The sequence below is a fragment of the Mus caroli genome, chromosome 10, assembly GCF_900094665.2.
Source record: "Mus caroli chromosome 10, CAROLI_EIJ_v1.1, whole genome shotgun sequence".
In the NCBI taxonomy this organism is placed as follows: Eukaryota; Metazoa; Chordata; class Mammalia; order Rodentia; family Muridae; genus Mus; species Mus caroli.
The window spans coordinates 27,103,087-27,123,441 of NC_034579.1; the positions used below are offsets into that span (position 1 = coordinate 27,103,087).

The 20,355-nt window shown below is 40.2% G+C and overlaps 1 protein-coding gene across 6 annotated transcripts in view; it reads right to left on the bottom strand.

Moving 5' to 3' along the window:
* The window catches only part of Tpd52l1 (TPD52 like 1), a 102,402-nt gene that overhangs the window by 9,520 nt on the left and 72,527 nt on the right, over window positions 1-20,355 (bottom strand). For 4 of the 6 annotated variants that reach the window (XM_029482820.1, XM_021174186.2, XM_021174187.2 and 1 more), the window contains exons 3-4: window positions 16,143-16,291; window positions 4,656-4,757 (exon numbers count right to left, since the gene is read on the bottom strand). In XM_029482820.1, the coding sequence (XP_029338680.1) occupies window positions 4,656-4,757; window positions 16,143-16,291 (251 nt within the window). Of the gene's footprint in view, window positions 1-1,058; window positions 1,074-4,655; window positions 4,758-16,142; window positions 16,292-20,355 lie in introns of all 6 variants that reach the window. The other 2 variants (XM_029482818.1, XM_021174185.2) reach the window with 1 other exon arrangement.

Genomic DNA, 20,355 nt, shown 5'->3' on the forward strand with positions numbered 1-20,355 from the left:
TGGAGTCGAACAACCCTTTCTCTGGGTTGCCTATGAACATCCAGAAACTGACATGTATATTATGATACAAAACAACAGCAAAATTACAGTTATGAAGTAACAACAAAAATAATTTTTGGTTTAGGGTCACCACAACGTGAGGAAGGTTGAAAACCACTGCCCTAGAAGCTAACAGGTTTTAGATCACATATCCCAGAAACTATCACCTAAGGCCATTGGGATGGGCAACCTTGTACTGAAATGTCAAAAGTCATTCAGGCAGATTTGTAGTCTTCCAAAGACCATAGATAGAAATTGCATCTAAAACACACTGCTTCAGGAAATCAGGTATTACTGATCTGCTCATCTCATTCAATACAATCTAGGGTGAGGGCTGCGGTGCATTGGGGGTGTATTAAGTTCATACTGTGATTCCAGAAAAAAAGGGGGAGCTTACGTTGAAGTCCTCAGTGATAGATTTTCTTCACTGATAAAATAAGCCAATTCAAGCTGAATGTAAAAGTATATAAAAGCAGGTTTTTTGGGGGCGGCCTGTCACTCAGGCTGAAAGCCACTAACTTATTAACATAAGTATTGTCCAGTAAAAATATGGAAATTGAAGTTCAGACATCAGTGTGTCAAAGTTAAAAAAAAACTCGAAGAACAACTGTTCTTCGGAAATATAGGTGGAAAATGGTTCTCTGTTTCTCAACTCTATGTTCTGCAAGTTTTGTTCAAAACAAAACAAAGAACCTCAATTTCTTTACATCTTTGTATTCTAAGGACCAAGTCAATGTCAGAAGAAATGGTGCTTACAGAAGAGATCTCAAGCTAAGAGACTGTCCAGAAAATGAAACCAATAGGGAAATTCACAAGTGAGATGAATGTGTGGTTGAATGAACACTAGTGGACGTAGTGCTGCATAACTGGCCTCTTCCTTGTTAACATGCATGCTAGAGAAAATGGTCTTGTTTTTCTGGTCGTGGCACAGAGTGAAGGGAGCTGAGGGCCATGAGTAGAATGGATAGGCAGGGGAGGAGGAGTCACACAGCCTCACAGACTCAACATAGTGTGCTTACCCAAAAGAGTGAGACCTGCAGCCAGGTAGCATGGGAGAAAAGAAAGGGGCAGAGTTAGCAGACTGTGAAGTAACGTCCCCCCTGTGGCTTTCACTCCTTTGTAAGAGCCCAAAAAGAAAGGTTTAAGCAACTCCTTTTGCTGTTCTTTTGAGTACACAGTTTGCCTTCTCTGTGGGGAAACTGAGGGGAAAGGGTCCCAGGACTGAGTAGATATGGAAATCACAGGATGTTTAAGTCCTTGAATAGAGTCCTTCAGTATTTGCACATAGCTTCTATACTTATTAATTGCATTACACATGACACATAACACAGGGTAAAAGTCATATAGCATTTGTCATGCCTTACTTAAAGAATGTTAGTACAAAACTTTGTACATGTTCAATAAAGATGAATTAAAACCTTTTCAACCTGTGTTTAGTGGGACCCACAAATGTAGAAACAACAGCTAATGGTGCTGACTTTTTAATGTGTCTTAAAGATTTTTCTTTAACACTCTGTTAAAATTTTCTTCAAGTTGCTTTTTGCCACGATAGTATATTGATGGCAAGCCTCCATCATATGCTTCCTCTGAACATTTGGTCCCCACTGGATCATTGTTTGGACAGATTCACTGAGAACTTCTGAGAGGATACCAATGTTATAGGAACTTTCCAACAGGTGACACTTCCTCAGATTTCACCTCATGGATATCACGTGACTTTAACATACACATGGGCCAAGTACTACTAATGCTGTTCACAGATGGAGAGAAAGACTGACCATGGTCATGAATTTGGTACTGGAACACAAAAAGGAATTTTATAGTATAATGGATACAAATATAGGGTAACAGCATATTTTAAAGCAACAGAAAGTTTAAAGGAAAGTACATTTTAACATTTCCTACTATTCTTTTATAAATTGTCACATTAGTTTGAACAAAACGTAAAGACATTTTTTTTCTCATTTGAGGGTATTAACCTGGAGAAACTTTTAAATGGCATCTACACATTACTTGTTTTAGTAAAACTTAAAACTAAAAAGTCTTTCTAAAACTTGATAAAACTAGAAATATATCTCTGACTTTTTCTAACTTTATAAAAATTTTCAGAATTATATTTGAATCTCTAGAAACATATACTACATGTCCCAGGATTTTTAGTCACTATTTGTTTGAAAGCAATGAGGCTAGAGTCCCAGGGCTCACAAATGCAATTGCTTTACATAACTCTAGCACATGAATAGCCACTTCACAATGAAAACTGTGTGTCTTTATGTGAAGTTGTAATTAATGAATAGCATGGAACTCCTGGGTCATGAGTTAGGCACCGTGCTAAAAACAAAGCACCTTAAAACAAGAGGAAAGGCAGTTGACAACTGGTTATCATACCCTGTTACAATATGAACCAGAGTATAATACCAACATACTCTCGCAACAGCCTTTGTTTCTCACTATTTAGAGAAAGAAGATGATAGATGAATCCTGATTTCCTTCAAGTTAAGGACCACCTTGAGATGGTCATATAATAAAGATTAAACTAACATTTAAATGCACAGTACATGCCATGCTCTATAGTACCCTAATGGTGCTGCTACTTGGGTTTCCCTCACTTTGATTTTATTGGATGAAACCCAAGAGCTCCCTCATGTATGTAAAGTAAACTGTCCACTACTGAATTACAGCCTTAGCCCATCCTCCTCTCCTCCTCAGTCCATAAGGGAACACATCCAGGTAGAAGATGGATCAATTACATCTGAAGCAGTCACTTCCCCACGTGGCTGATACAGAGGCAGATTCCTAGCCTCCACCCATGCCCCTCTGAGCCCAATCTTGAAGAAATGCAATTTGGAAAAACATATTTTTAAAATGCTTGAGAGATGTTTATGTGGACTCATAGAGATGGAGGAACTCTAGTGTTCAAGAGAAAGATTTCAAGTGCACATGTAAAGACCAAATTTCATAAACATAGCCAAATATATCTTCTCATATACAATGGGCAGAAGGATCTTTCTTGTATAAGAGATATTTGTTCAAGTAAATAGCTTGATTCCACTGATACAACTTCAAACTTAATAAAATTAGAAGTAACTAAGAATACAAAATCACATGCTGCCTCTGAAGATGTCAATGTCTTTGGATAATGTGGTATTCATAAAAATGAAGACAGAACACTGGAGAGTGTCCACATCCATACCTGTAATTAACTATCCACATGAATACTTCACTAAAATGGTTCCTGACGATGACGCATAACCCAACCACCTTTGATGTAAAACACTAAATACAAAGACATGAATATTTGTTTCTAGGTATCAAAGCTTCAAAGAAATAATAGTTTAAGAAATTTATGACATAAACTTTTAGAAGGAGAAACTTAAAACTTTCCAACTTAAAAAAAATAATTTGGCCTGGGCACTGGTGGTACATGACTTTAATCCCAGCACTTAGGAGGCAGAGACAGCTGGATCTATGAGTCTGAGGCCAGTCTGGTCTACAGAGTGAGTTCCAGAACATGCAGGGCTATACAGAGCAACCTTTTCTCTGGGGGAAAAAAATTGGTCTAAGAGAAAAATAAAATTGATTTCTAAAGAAGGATCACCTAAGCCATATCAGTCAAATTCAAAATAAGTCAACAGGCATTTAAACAATACAAATAGAACAGTAATAATATTGTGAAACCCTTCCCATACATATAATATAAAACAATAAAAATATCCTATACAACAGTTTTCCCTTGTTCTACAGTAAGGATGTTAGGTGTAGACCTCCTTACCGCTCTGTAAACTGGCAAATGTCCCATGGAGGGTAGTTACTTAAAGTTTTTACTGCTGTTATGACATATATGATGATGCAGTTATTAAGCATGAAGGTGTAAAAATGATTAATATATCTTGATATCCTGGTAAAGGAAAGAAAGAAAACTACTAGAAGTATAAGACAAAAATATCATTTTATAATATGAAATAAGCCAGATGGTTGAATAAAAAAATGTAACCTACAATAATTTACCAGAGCATATCCCACGGAATATTTTCCTGTATCATTTAAATTAAGAGATATGATGCTTAATATGTATTGTCAATTTGATTAGATTTAGAATTACTATGGAATGTGTCTGGATTACTGTGTCTCTGGTTGCATCTAGAAGGCCGTTTCTATTCACTAGCCCATGGGCTCCAGGACTGAAAGGAGAGCTTTGGCATTCACAGCTCTCTGCTCCCTGACTAGGGGTGCCTTGTGACCAGCTGCCTCAAACCCCTACCGCCGCCGCCATGACTTCCTGATGGGGATAGACTACACCTTCAAACTATGAAACAAAATGAATTCTTCCTGGCTTTGTCTTTTCTGTTCACAGCAAAGGGAAAGGTTAATAAAATCAGTCAGGTTCTTTGTGTGCTGTGTTGTTTTGAAATCCCTCCTCATTCCCTCTGCCTTCTGCTTTTATTGGTAGAAAGAGTATGGTTGGAGCCAGGCTTCTAAATCAATCTTTAAACAGAGAATATCCCAACCTGAAAATGTATTTCTGTCATCAATGTCATTTTATCCATTATAGAAAGAATACCCTCCCTATACACAGTGCTTTTTGGCAGCGTTCCTGTGTTTTTCTGCCGAATTACCTCATATCTCCAAACTTCTTGCTGATGGCAGTTCCCACGTTATTGAAAGCTGCTGTTGCCTTCTGCCCTGCTTGGCTCAGGGTTTCGTGCGTTTTCTTGTACCTAGAATGAAAAGAGAATCATGGTAAGAGTCAGAACACAGTCCAACAATGGAGTCATGTGAGAATTCTGAGTTCCTGTGAGAAAACTCCAAGAGGACAAGAGATTCGTGTGGTGGTTTGAAAGAAAATGGCCCCAGGGGCCTATAAGGAGTGTCACTATGGCAGAGGCGGGCAGAGATGGGATGAAGGGGTGTTCGGAAGTCCTATGAGTACTTAAGGTAAATAAACCACACCTTGACCAGCTATCAGGAGGCAGATCAACTTTACTTTGAGTGACTCAAAGCTTTTTAAAGTTTTGGGGCACTGACGGTAGGAACATCGAGGATGGGCAAAGGTAATTGGCTGGGGGCTTAGGGTACCTGAAATGCCTTATTGGCATGGGGAAGTACTTCAGGAATCTTAGGTGCTGGATGAACAGGTTTTGTCAGAAGAAAGGAAATTGATCCTGTAATCTACTTGAAGCTATGTGACATTCCTCAGGTAGAGGCATAAGTGTGGGTTTAGAATTCCCCAGGCAAGGTCAGTGTCTTAGTTAGGGTTTTACTGCTGTGAACAGATACCATGACCAAGGCAAGTCTTATAAAAAGCAACATTTATTTGGGGCTGGCTTACAGGTTCAGAGGTTCAGTCCATTATCATCAAGGTGGGAGCATGGCAGTATCCAGGCAGGCATGGCACAGGAGGAGTTGAGAGTTCTATGTCTTCATCCAAAGGCTGTTAGTGGAAGACTGACTTCCAGGCAACTAGGGTGAGGATCTTATACCCACACCCACAGTGACACACCCATTCCAACCAGGTCACACCTATTCCAACAAGGCTACACCTTCAGATGGTGCCACTCCCTAGTCCAAGGATATACAAACCATCACAGTCAGAGAAGGAGAAGCCATGCTAAGGAAGGGAGGCAATCAATCCGTGATGGTGGACTTCAACTGTAATTAGCAGAGTTTTACTGCTAGGAGGTGTGGCCTTGTTGGAGGACACAAAGCCTTGTTGGAGGAGGTGTGGCTTTGTTGGAGGAAATGAGTACCTGGGGATGAGCTTTGAAGTCCAAGAAACTCAAGCTAGGACAACTGTTTCTCATTCTTTGCCTGCTGCCTGTGGAACCCTATGTGGAACTCTCAGCTACCTCTCCAGCACCAAGTCTATCTACATGCCACCATGCTTCCTACCTGGATGATAGACTAAACCTCTGAACTGTAAGCAAGCCCCAGCTATATATTTTCCTTTATAAGAGTTGCCATGGTCATGGTGTCTCTTCCTAGCAATAAAACCCCAAGTCAGTGTTGTAACCTCAATTTCTTCAAAACACAGAATTGTTCTTCGAATGTACTTTCATACTCCTCCCTGGTTTAGTGGACTGGAGTGAGTTTACTCCAGCTGTTGTTATTCATGTGTCTCTGTGGAAAAACATGTTTTTGCCATGTGCAGCTTGTCCTTGTGACTAGTACACTTTACTCAAGTTACTGTACTTAACCCTCAGAGTATAAGTTGTCTGATACTGCGTAAAGCTGTCTCATGCTCTGATTGCATGAGACTTTAGTCTACCTCACTTTTAGCTTCTCCACTTTCCCAAGTGCAAGCCACCAACTAGAGCCGTAAATGATAAGCAATGAAATAGAATTGAAAGACAAGGTTGAAATTGAAAAAGGGGTTGGAGAGATGGCTCAGGGGTTAAACTCTGACTGCTCTTCCAGGGGTCCTGAGTTCAATTCCCAGCAACTACATGGTGTCTCACAGCCATCTGTATTGGGGTCTAATGGCCTCTTCTGGTATATCTGAAGGCAGTAACAGTGTAGTCACATACATAAAATAAATAAATCTTAAGGGAAAAAAGGACAAGAAGAATTATGGGGATGTGGGAAGTGAAAGGAGACCCTCCTTCATCCTAGAGTTTGGCTGAAGTCTCTTGCCAGCTTGGAGCCAAAAGTTCTATCACAATTAACAAAATTCACTGTGAAGGTTGCTATGTGGAGACAATACTCCTTTTATATACTTATATTTCAAGAAAAAACATTAAAATAGCAACAAGCCACACTTAAGACCTTGGAGTTTAACCTTACTTCTTTCCTGGCTGTGAACCTGTAAATTTCAAAAGTATTTCACGAATAAGTCATTGACTTGGAGTTTATGTCTCTGAAGAACAGATTGTGTATGGTGAGCCCTGGCTGGTAACAGGTCACACAGCAAAGAAGTAGTCAGAAGATGGAAGAAAGGGACCTCCAGAAAAATCTAACTTTATTTATTTAATTTCTGAAAAGGTCTGAAGATAGCATATTCAAAGTCTAATTTTACTTTCTACATTTTACACATATAACTTTTTAAAAATTGTAGTAAAGCTATGACCAGTTGAAACCATATAAACCTGGCAGTTTATACTTGAGATAAAATATTAAAATATAAGTTGCTGCTAATAAGGCAGTTAGCATAGTATTGAATGTAAAAGATTAGTAATAAGAATGTTAATCATTATCACATGATTTTAGAGCTCTCCAATCACCAAATGGCATGAGTTGAAATTCTTCAAAACAAACCAACCACTCAAAAGGATCCAAAAGTAGTATACTGAACACTAAATGGACTGGACTCAGCAGTGTTTAAATGTAACGCCTTTGGCCTTAAAAATAAAGAGTCTGGGGCTGTAGATAGCTCAGTGGGTAAAAGCATGCACTGCTTTGTGGAGGACCACATCAGGTAGCACCCACATCAGGCTGCTCTCCACCACCTAGAAGTTCTCCAGTTCTATGCACACACACACACTTAAAAATACTTTAAAAAGAAAATTATGAAAATAAAGACATTCTATGTACCAACGAATAAAAAAATCTGGAATTCCTACCCCATTAGATTTCTAGAATGCTGATAGACTTTTCATAAAGTAGTAAACCATATCTTCAAAAAGTAGATTAAAAAACAGAGTGGGGGCACTGTGGAGGAAAGAAAAGCACAATATGTACATGAGACATATCCATACACTAGACACTAGGATTTAGAGTTAGTTTTATTCGAGAACTCTCTGTACTAATACTGACAACACAATTCTGGAAAAAAAAATCGAGAAGCAATTTTTTTCTGTGCAAAATCTCTCATGCGCAGTGGTGAGGAAATGAAACAATCCATTAGAGAATAGGCCAGCATCACTTTTGACCTTTGTTCCTCTGCCTCCAATCCAGCAAGGAACCATTATTCAATGTCTTATTTTAATTTTCACAGCAGAACTAGAACCTGCCAATTCTCTCACCACCTCCACTCTCCACGGGGAACCAGCACATACCTGGGCTCTTGTAGCAACAATGTCCGAACTTGTCTTCCCATTTCTACCTTTCTCTCCCTACAGAGTATCTTCCACACACCAGCCAGAAAGAGCCATTAAAACATCAAGCCAAGTCTCAATTTTCTTCACACTGTTCACTAGCTTTTCATTTCATGTATAGAGAAATCCAAAGCCCATACTCCCCACCCCCTCTGGTCTCTCAGCCTTATCCCCTCACTCGGCCTCTTTCCTACTTGCCCAGCTTCAGCTGCCCTAGCTGCCCCACTGCTCCCAAGGATTCCAGGCTCTGTCAAACCTGGAGTACTCTGCTCTACTTTTTCCACTTTGTGATATCTCTAAATTTGGAAAGGAAGAGGTCAGGTTAGTGGCAATGTTCTACTTGGAAGGAATAAAAAGCCTGTACACTTCAAGGAAGACTAGAAGCCACCTTTCTCTATTCAATAGGGCCACAGCTTGTTGGAGCCTTGGCCATGTGAAAGGCAGTATAAACGGATTAAGCCCTAGCCAGGAAGGCTGGAATAGGTAAGAAAAGGCAGTCCTGGAAGGCTGAGAAAAATGTCTTTGGGAAGCCTCTCAGCCCTGACTTGAGTGGCCTGAAAGATACTTCAAAGGACACAGAAGAAAACGGTGACATCACAAGGAGCTGAGTTAGCCTAGATGTTTCCTTCTGATGTGTCAGTCTTGCATGCTTTAACAGCTTCTTGCAATTATCCTGCACTTTTACTACTTCTATGGGCTGGTCTATGTAGTTTAACCCTGTGTGTTTGAGAGGGCTTTGAATTTCGAGATAGACTTTTTTTGAATATATGTATGACACTGAATTTGATGGCTTAATTTAAAACTGGCTAGAAATAAGGTCATTGTCTTAGTCAGGGTTTCTATTCCTGGACAAAACATCATGACCAAGAAGCAAGTTGGGGGAGGAAAGGGCTTATTCAGCTTACACTTCCATACTGCTGTTCATCACCAAGGAAGTCGGGAATGGAACTCAAGCAGGTCAGGAAGCAGGAGCTGATGACGAGGCCATGGAGGCATGTTCTTTACTGGCTTGCTTCCCCTGACTTGCTCAGCCTGCTCTCTTATAGAACCCAAGACTACCAGCCCAGAGATGGTCCCACCCACAAGGGTCCTTTCCCCCTTGATCACAAATTGAGAAATACCTTACAGCTGGATCTCGTGGAGGCATCTCCCCAACTGAAGCTCCTTTCTCTGTGATAACTCCAGCCTGTGTCAAGTTGACACTCAAAACCAGCCAGTACTGTCATATTGTAAGCAGTAAGTATTATATTGCTTTAAAGTAATTTTCAATAATGAGAGTTAGGTGCACATGAAGATCTGTGGACTTCTGTGTTAGTCACATTTATGTACCAACAATGAAATATGCATATCATTTATTTCCACTTTTAATTTCGAAGTCACAGTGCAGCCTATACTTGGCTCAATGCAGTATTAAAGATTCCATGACTCATTATTTCTGAGAAATAACTGGTAACTCCATTTTGTTCTTTTTATTATTTGTTTTTCTTTCCTTGTGCTCATGTGTAGTGCTGAGAATTGAATTTTGGGCCTTGAGCCCTTAATGTTAAATCTGAAGGCCATTAGAACCGAGTCCTTCAGATTACACATGATGAATGGTGGGATGGAAGAGTGTGGTGGCTCCATGATGACAGAGTTGGTGACTCCCTTCCCCCATAATGTCCTTTCACCTTGGAGATGACACCAAGATGAGTTGGGCCAGCTTTTTATAGCACCAGTTTCATGTAGAGAAAATAAGATCATATTTTAAGAATTTTAAGATGTGCAGGAAATTCTGTCTCAAAATAAAGGTGAATAGGGCCTGAGGAACACCGCCTGAGGTCTTCTGACCTCCACATACAAGTGTAAACATGTACACAAGCAATTATGCACACAAATGCACACATGTGTATATGTGCGTGCACACACACACGATTCTAAGATGTGTGTGTATATGCATGTGTGTGTGTTTTGTTTTCTATCTCTTCATTAGGAAAACTGTTTCTTAAGAATAGTTAGTAGTCATTTACATGGTGCCTAGAGTCAATAACCAAAAAAAGATCTCCAGGTGTAGGCAGTGAGAAGGAGTTATATGTGGGAAGTGATTACCAACACCATAGCAACCAAGGGCCTATGAGAAATAGGTCATTGAACTCAGGGTACTTAGAAGCTCTAAGGAGCACCACTTACAGCATAGTCTACATGAAGGGTACCTCATGTTGTACATTGTCCACCCCCTGTAATTTTATGTGGAGTCCTGTTGAACTTGATCTTAAACCAAGTAAGCTCTGCTGAAATGTTAAGCACTTAACAGCCAGCTGAGCTGTTTTGCCGGTACACAGGGCATCCTCTGTAGATCCTTTTGAAGATCTTCTCCAAGACAAATACAAAGAATTCTACTGGCTTTTTACATAGATTCCCTTGGTAATTCATATAGATCACATGATTTATGATTTTAAAAGGCAGTGCTAATAATAAAAAGGAAAAAACAGTATGTGATTTGGACTTAAGCATTTTCTACATATAACTAGAAGAAAGGACTACAACATCAACTTTTCTTACAAGATATTTCACAGCATGGCCATATGTCTCCTAAGAAGAGATGTAAAACACTTCATTCCCTTAATGACTGTTTTTTTAACATCTCACCAAGGACTTACAAAACTATTTAAGATAATTTTCTTTCAAGACATCCTCAGTGTGTTATTAAAATATTAATTTATCACTTCTGTCTGGAAGAAAAGAATCTACTTCCAGGTTTGTGTAATCAATAGCACCCTGAAGATAAAGAGAACTAACTCCAAGGGAGATTCGGCATGCACAACTTTTAAAATAAGGTTTTTAATCTTCATTGATACATCTGAATGCAGCAGATCTACAAAGCGCTCCTCACAAAGAGATAATTATCATTCAGACCATGGCGACCCAAAAAAATCAAGCCCAACAGCAAAGAGTAACTAAGTCCTAAACTGAACCTCACTTTTCAGGCACTGTGAGTCTCTGAAATGCTGCAGGTTAAGCTGAATTCTCTCTGTGTAGCTTAGTTCCTGTGCTTTTCAAAAGAAACATGGAGGAGTTAGAATTCCTTTTGAAAACCTCCTACCTTCTATGGACCTACCATTAGGCCTTTGGTACAATGCACAGAGGTTGATTGGTGGGAGAATTTCATGGGTTCACAAAGCAGAACATTGAATAAATAAACAGGTTTACCGGCTCTAAGCCACCTACATGTACCCTGCCTCCTTGACCCTAAAAGACAATAAAAGAAATCTAGATATAAACAAAATGGGAAAGAATGAGAAGAACTACCCCTGCCACTGCCCCCTCCCTCATACATATACACAGATAACCCCTTGTCCTGCTTCTGTATTCCTGAACTATTTCTATAAAGGAGATGATCTGCATCCATTATGTTATTATTCTTACTCACTTGGGTCTTATAGCAATTTGAATCCCATTGCTGAGGAAAACATGCCAAGATATTTCATTAGCATACATGGATTTTTCTTTTCATTATTAATCAAATTAAATAGGTCGTGATTGCCTAATCATTATGCAAAGTATCACCTCTGGGCATCACACTTGTTCTCTGAGAGCTGAAACCCTTTGCAGTGCTTTGAAGTCTAATTTTTCGCAGCTAACTTGCTACAGCTCATCACATTCTCTAGTCTCCACATTTGTGTCCAACAGAATGTGTGGTAGGATGGGAGTCATGAATGCCTAAGACTGGTATTTAATTAATTCAGGGAGAAATATTTTTTTTATTCCCAACATATTATAAGCTCCCTCCTCAACTATCAGCAGCCAAGGAAATAGGGTTAGTCGAAGACTTTCTCCTAAAATTATACAGCTGATAAACTGTTTGCTCTTCACTGGTAAGGAGAGGCTCTAATAAGGTTGGCTCTTCTCTACTAAGAGGAGTTCATCTTCATTCTTAAAGGTTAGTGAAACCACAGACATTGGACTTATCATATAATCTCCAAGGCCAGTCTAACAATGATACCCATGAGCAAATGACTAAATACACACACACACACACACACACACACACACACGCACACTCATGTATGCACGCACACATCTCTGGCTTTAACTTTTGTCAAGTTATCCTCTCTGTCTGAAATTTACTTATGGGGTAGTTCAAAAATTTCAAAATGGGTCATTCATTGAGTGTCAGATCTACCTCTGTGTCTCAGTTTTCCTAATGATAGCATAGAGTTACCACAGGCCAACAAAGCATTGGACATCATCTCCCTACAATATTTAACTTATTAAATCCTCACTCCATATCACCCTGTACTGACATGGTCTCTTTCTCTGTGTACACAGAATCCAAGCTGACATATCTGCAGCCCATGAGAGAAATGTTCTCCTGACATTGAGGCAAGTGGAATGGGTATTGTGTAATCCAAGCATACAAGAGGGTCTCATTTGATCACTGCTTCCCTCCGCATTTACCTCCAAACCATTGGGACTTCTTGTCAGACTCACCTCCAGATCCTTCCCCTGCTCCATGTCTCTCTCTTGCAATAGTCTCAGAAATGATTTTCCAACTCCCACCCATTGTGTAAATTATGCACTCTGCCAACCTGCCCTTCAGTGACTCAGCAGCAGCAGTTTGTGTCATCAACTGCCATTGCCAGGTGAGGCACATAAAAGGCCTGGGTCACCTCAGTCTTGCTCATGTGTTCCCACCCTCCCTCGCCCTCCTCTTTTCTTTGTCATGTTTGCTCTCTCTTTCCCTCTAGCTACTCCAAGACACCCTTTAGTTCTCCCCCTTCCCTCAATAAACTTCCTACTCTAGGTCTGTTGCATGGTGTGACCGACAAAGGTACCTTTCCATCACTTTATCCTAACACCCTTACCCCTCCACGATCTACTACATAATCTAATGTTAATGATCCATACATGTACATCAACTCAGGTCATTTCCTGTTCCAAATCTTCCAGTAGCATCTAAAGCCCTTGGCATTAAACTCTCACTCTAGTCTCAATACACTACAGACATACTGTCTAGACTTTTTAAGAGACATTTTTGGACTCACTAAAACTGAAAAGCTAGCTCCTGCCTCAGAGTCTTTGTATCAACGTTTTCTCACCCTGAAAGTTCTTCCCTAGAGCATTTAACACTGGACATTTCCAGTCTTCCAAGTCTCAGCTGAAATCAGGGTCTCAAGCAAGATTTTCTTGACTGGGACTCCATCCCAGCAGCTTCCACCCTCTCCTCTGTTGCTCACTGGCAAATCACCCGATGCTGGCTTTGTCATAGCCCATCCTGGTAATTCCTCCCGGGGCAGCTCCTTGCTTGCTTACTTCATTACTTGTTCCTTGCTCAATTTTCTTTTCCCCTTTCAACACTGAATTAAAAGTAAGCACCATGCCAATCCTATTATCCTAGAGTCTAGATTAGCCTCTAGGTAATATATGCCTAACAGTAGACAATCATTAGCACTTGTTAGATAAATGACTGGTTAGGACCCTTTGACAGCTCTCTATTCCCTGCAGAAGGAAGGTAACTCTATTAACTGAGCAAACACACTAACTAGATGTTCTCCCTAGGGGGTAGAACCTATAGTTCCTGCTGAACCATAACCAGTGTGTGTCACTCTCAAGAGTCACTACCCGTCTCTCTCAGACTGATTACATTTGGGGACTCCTTGGAAACCCTGCTTTGTCCCTAGAGGGGTATTATCCCCAGGCAAAACTCCTATCCCAATTTACATCCCCACAGTGCTCTGTATTTATTATTCATGAAAAAACAAACAAAACTCTTATCTCTCTGATTATATTGTAAACTCCATAACCCCAGGCATTGAATCTGTGCTATTCATTTTATACACCAAGTAGACTGCTTGGCTACACCAATTTCTTCTTCAAACTCAAGAAACAGAGACTACCCATTCTTTCCCATATGACTAGGCTAGAACACTTCTCCTACAACCTACCTGCTGTAATTCCACATTCAAGATACATATGCCTCTCCCTCTTGCTGTCCCCATCACAGCTTGACTCTATGGACACACGGTACACAACTATTCCCTCCTCTTCTTTCTCCCCATCTTCAGCCACAAAAGTACTCTGTCCATATTTGGTTATCTAATCCCTGAAATGATTATGGAGGCCAGATGAAACAATCCTTCCTATACCCCAGAGGGAAGTTGTTCAGACATACACTATCAGGGCAACTCAGTGGTACTGGTCACCAAAAGGCAAAATCAGAAGCTCAGATTACTGACTGATTCCCACAGGTATCAGACATAGATGAAGACAGGATCTTTATATTTCACTGAATGGAGCAGGCAAGAAATGTATAAGTCAAAGACAAAGAGTCTCAGTGGTTGAACTTGGGGTTAAAGTTAAGGTTTTGGACAGGAAGTCCCTGTGATTGCGTATCATTTACTAATACTCAATACACAAAAAAGAAGAAAAATCTCTTAGGTAAAAACCTTTTCTCATATAAGATCACCTAACAAGAAAAATAGTTTAAATATCAAGAAGTCCCATCCCAATGCCAAGTCACCTGGTCTTACCATCCCATGATAATTAGCAAACACCACGGTTATAGGATCAGACAGAATGGTAACAAGTGTGCAAAGAGGCAGCTCCTGATTTCTTGGGAACCTTCTGCCCATTCCCAGAAGATAATGAGCTACCAATTCCCTCCAGTCAGAATGGCTAACATCAACAAATCTGACAACAAATGTTGGAAAAGGTGTGGAAAGATAAGAATATTTATTCACTATTGGTGGGGTGCAAATTAATGCACCATTGTGAAAATCTGTTTTGATATTTTCCAAATATTAAAAATAGAACAGGGAGTGGGGGGTATGGAAGGTGGGGGGAAGGTTTGGGGAGCTTTTGGGGTAGCATTGGAAATGTAAATGAAGAAAATACCTAATTAAAAAAATAATGAAGAAAAAAAAATAGAACCTACATATGACCCAGCTATTTCATATCCAGAGAACCCCACTACCTATCACAGAGATATTTGCACCCTGGGTTTATTGCTGCTTTATTCACTATAGCAATGAGTTGGAATCAAGCTAATTATTCATCAACAGATAAATGGATAATGAAAATCTAATACACACCCATGAACTAATGGAATACTATCTAGTTAACTCTAAAGAAAATGTAATCAGAAAATTTTCAGAAAAATGGATGGACTTAGTGTGTAGTATTAAGTGAGGTCACACAATGTCTGAAATAAAAATATTTCATATTCCCCTCTTATACAAAATCTACCCCCAAATAAATGTGTGTGTGTGTTGGGGGGGGGACATAACATGTAGAAAGACGAACAAGAAAGGCTGAACGTTAGAGGATACAGAGGAACTGAATTTGGATAATGGACACAATTATGAAAGATGATATAAAGCTACTTGTTTTGGTAGTCCTAACTCTGTCACAGAATTTTGGGGTTTGGTGGTGGATATGTGAATAAAAATATATTTGATAGTGAAAGAATAAAATCCAGTGTACACAGCATCTTTTTCAAATGACTATTCAAGCTGTGTAGAAGGTAACTGCGATATATAGACTTTGGATCAGGTTAATTTCAGTATAATTATCTTTTGCAAAATTTTTATAATAAAATCTAAAAATGAAACAACAATAAAAGTAGTCTAAATTGAGTTGTTTGGTTGGTTTTTGTGGCAAAGTCTGGTGTTTCTCAGGCTGGTGTCTAAATTGGTTTATAGCTGAGGATGCCCTTGAATTTCTGATCCTCCTATCTCTACTTCTCCAGTGTTAGAAGGGAAAGAACGCCCAGCACACCCTCATGCAGCGTTAGCGACTGAGCCCAGAATTTCCCGTATCTAGGCAAGCACCAGCTGAGCTACATCCATCCTTAGCTCCTGGAATTAAGAGTCTTGATCAACAACGGTTTATTGAAGGAAGTTCTTTTATAGTTTACTTTACACACAATATATTTAATAATCACTCATACTTCTTTACCTTGCTCCTAAAGAAAATATCGTCTTCATGCTAGAAGCACCAAATCAACCTTGTAGGAGAAGCCAAAGAGGAAACCCGGAAGCGGAAGCGGGGCGGGACTGAAAACTCCCTAACTTAACTCAAGTTCTGGAAGATACTCACGCAGTCGTGGTCTGCATGTCGTGCCAGCTCCTGCTGAAGTTCTGCTTTAACTCATTCATCAGATTCATGCCGAGTTTCTGTTTGATCTCAACCAGATGTCTTTCTTTTGCTGACAAAACTTGTCGTAATGTTGTGATTTCGTCTTCTAGCTAGAGGTGAGAGAAAAAATGGTGAAAACATCAGAGAGGGTGAAAAGTGTATTTCCACAGATTGGAATGCCTCAGCTAAGTGACCTCAACAAGCAACCCCATGGAGTGACCACGCGGATTGACTTTTCAATGTGACCTTACCACGGAGTGACCTTGAAGAATGACCTCAGCGGACTGCCTGAATCCTGTTAGGCGCCTAATGATGTCAGTCCCAAATCCCACCATGCAAATGACAGTCCACTCTCTGAAACTCAAACTGGGTATAGAATGCTTAGGTTTAACATTCCTAGGGTACTCAGTGTCCCTTCTGAATGGTTTAGATTGGGCACCAAGATATACAAGAAAATAAAAATCATCAGGAAGCCTACTAGGAAATTGGCATTTTATTAGATTTATTAATGTGCATATTTGGAGAAGTGAGCTGTATCCTGTGGGTGTAAACATGCTAAGGCTCGTGTGTGGAAGTCTGAGGATTATTCATGGAAGTTAGTTCTCTCCTTCTAATATGTGGGTCCTGGGACTCAGAGTCTGGTTGTCACCTTGTAGCTGGTGCCCGTGCTGCCCTTACTGATGGAGTCACCTCACTGCCCTACTATGATGTCTTGTTGTAGCTCTCATACTAGTTAACAAAATAACTTCTTTTCATGTGTTACTATCTAATGTTTGCTTAGTTTTGCCAGACATGTTACCATACTGGTAATATAAATAAATCTGGCCAACACTGTGCTTTTTCCAAGCCAGTGCCATATAATGGGAGGAACAAGAAGGATAAGAATGCATGCAAGAACATGATTCAGGTTATGTTCTCTTTAAAGATTTATTGGCATGGAGCTGTAAATACGCAATCTATTTACGCATGCATCTAAATACGCAATTTATGTCTGTATAAGCATATATATCCATGTAATATATGTTTACAAAAATTATATATATATATATACATATGTACACATATGCATATATGGATGTTTGCATGTTTGTATGTATGTATGTATCGACGCTGTCGTCCCCTACTACTGGCGCCTGAAAAAATATATATATATATAACCTCCTAGCCATTCTTTGTAGTTTCCTTTCCCCAGTTATTCCCAGTCCCCCTAACTCTTGGCCTCACTAGGCAACTGCTAACATTTCTTCTTTCACTAGAGTTGAATTTGCAGTTTCAATAATGTTATAAAATCACGTTATAATGCTGTGCGTATTCATTTTGTTTGGCTTCTTTCACTTAGCACAATTATTTGCTACTGACCCGTGTTGCTGCACACCCTCCCCCCACCCCCCAGTTGTGCACAAGTAGACCACTATAAAGTTGTCTTTGCAAGTTATTTTCTAGCAACGAAATGACTTAAAATACTCTCAGTTTGGGGAATTATAATATCCTATCACATAAATTTAAGCTTCCCAAAGTCTGACTTAACTATATGCCATACTTTGTATTACAACTATGGGGAGAACTCTGATATTAGCGATTACTCTCCTGGCTCTGCATTACTCTCCCGGCTCTGCTTCTGGAGTGCACAAAACTGTGCTTTCCTTCAGCAAGGCAAGTCTTCTTGAGGATGTCCTCAGTCCTCCATGTGTGACAGATCTGCCAGATCCTTAGAGTTCTGAATTTTTAAAATGGGGAGCTTCATCTCATTTACATTCAAAATATTGCTGAACCTCTGACCACAACTTGTGGCTAGCCCTGCCAGGCACACTGCAAGCACATTCCTTGCATTATTGGAGAACAAGCTGTCTTTTCTCTGGCACAGGAAGACTTTTTCCCAGTGCTAAACAGTGGGAATCATGTTCTGATTTTCTTCTGTTTTTGCCATGGTGAGGATTGAACTTGTAGATTCATGCATGATAAACATGTACTGTCCTACTGAGTTGCTCTGCCAGATGGGGAGCAACACAGATAATCTGACACAGATAATCACTTCAGGAAAAGATGCACAAGTACAGATTAGAAGCATCTTAAATAGCACACTATGAAAGAGCAATAGCTTGTGGCTTTTACTATCAGGGAAATGTTCTTGAAGGGTTCATGTTATCCAATTTACATAGTCATTAAATGTTTCTGAATGTTCTTAGAAACCTTTCCAGAAAAGAGACTGAATCACACATTTCATATGTGTTCATAATCAGTAGAAGCATGTCTTTTTCTTGATGATTGTGTCTTCTGTATGTATGCATGCTTAGACAGATAACTACAGAAGGAGGATACTCAGACCCCTCCCCTCCCCACCCGGGCGGCACATGCTTTAGTCTCCCTGTGTCTTAGAACATGCTGTTATTTTAAAACCACATTTCTCTCTTCTTGATTATCATGTTATATTCTACATCTTCATCTTTGTCAAAGTGCCTTCCTGTATGTCATCTGCTGCTTAAGAATCTACTGTTCTTTTACCAGAGAAAATGCTTGAGTGCCATGTCTTCCTTGACTCTTTGATAGCTTCAGGTGTCCTGCTCTTTTTTGTTTTGAGTTACTGAAACTACTTGTTCTTTATTGGGGTGGGATGATGTGTAGGATGTTTCTGTAGTATCTACTGTGTGATAACAAATCTTGGGGAACAATTTAACTTGCAGAAATAAATTACCAGTGTAGAGAAGGAGAAAGGGCTAACCTCTCTTGCTATTTCAGCCTCCCATAAAGCTGCAGAAGCACAGTGAATTACTTTTGTGTGGTAAGGGAGAGAAAAGGGTAAAAGAAAATTTGCATTGGAGTTCTTAATAAAATTTGGACACTTCTCACTAGTTATCACTCACAGTTTCTATAGTTTGGATCTGGAGCATGCCCTCAAAGGCCCATATGTCAGCATCATGATTTCCAGCCTGGGAGAGGATGGAAAGTTTGTAAAGAGGACCCTATCGGGAGGGAGAGTCTGCATGTGCCATCAAGGATGATGGAATGCTGGCTTCTTCCAGTGACTTCTAGCCCACCATGATGTGAGCAATCTTCTCTTCCACTATATATATAGGAAGAGAAGATTGTATGTGTATGTGGATATATATATATATATATATATATATATATATATATATATATCACCATAGGCCTACAGCAATATGGTCAAACAACCATGGATTAAAATTTCTGAAACTATAAACCCAAAGAGCATAGCCCTGATAGCCCTGAGGAGTGAGAGTTCAATGATAGCAGTGACTTAACAGCAGCTCATAAAAATTACCCTGAGGGCATATATAAAATACAGGATCCCATGTATGTAGCCCTCTTTCATTATCTCAAATATCTTGAAGTAAGTCAAGCAAGGCCAGACATCTTATAATATCTAATAAGTACCCCCAGAGAGTCTGCTGCAGGCGACATGTACAGTCTACATTTCTCTTTGTCACATCAAATCTAGATTAAGTGCAGGTAAATCACATTGGTCAAAGCATTTAGAATATTTTGTCGCCTTCTGGTCAGCACCAGCACCAGGTCACCTTGGGCACGGAGTCGGTGGACACACCCAAGGTCCCCTAGAGGACTCTCCACGCTATCTTAGGACCACCAGTGAGTGGAACACAACTTCTGTTCCAATCCAATCCCCGCCGGACCTGAGACAGCATTAGAAAAGCAGGAAACCAGGCCTAACTAGAGTCACAAGTCCCTTCAGGTCTGCGAAAGCACTGGGTCACCTTGGATGAGGGTTCGGCAGACACCGTCAAGGTCCATAGAGGACAGCTTCTGTCACAGGTCAAAGCAACACAGCTTCTGGGACAGGTCCTGTTTCGAGCCTTCTTCTTCTACCGGAAGGGAGGTCTGAATGCCACATATCTGTGAACCTTCCCTGTAAGAGGAGAGCTTGCCTGCAGAGAGTGCTCTGACCACTGAAACTCAGAGGAGAGAGCTAGTATCCCAGGTCTGCTGATAGAAGCTAACAGAATCAAGAGAGGAACAATCTCTAACCAGAGACAACTATAACAACTAACTCCAGAGATTAACAGATGGCAAAAGGCAAACGTAAGAAACTTACTAACAGGCCGGGCATGGTGGCGCACGCCTTTAATCCCAGCACTTGGGAGGCAGAGGCAGGCGGATTTCTGAGTTCGAGGCCAGCCTGGGCTACAGAGTGAGT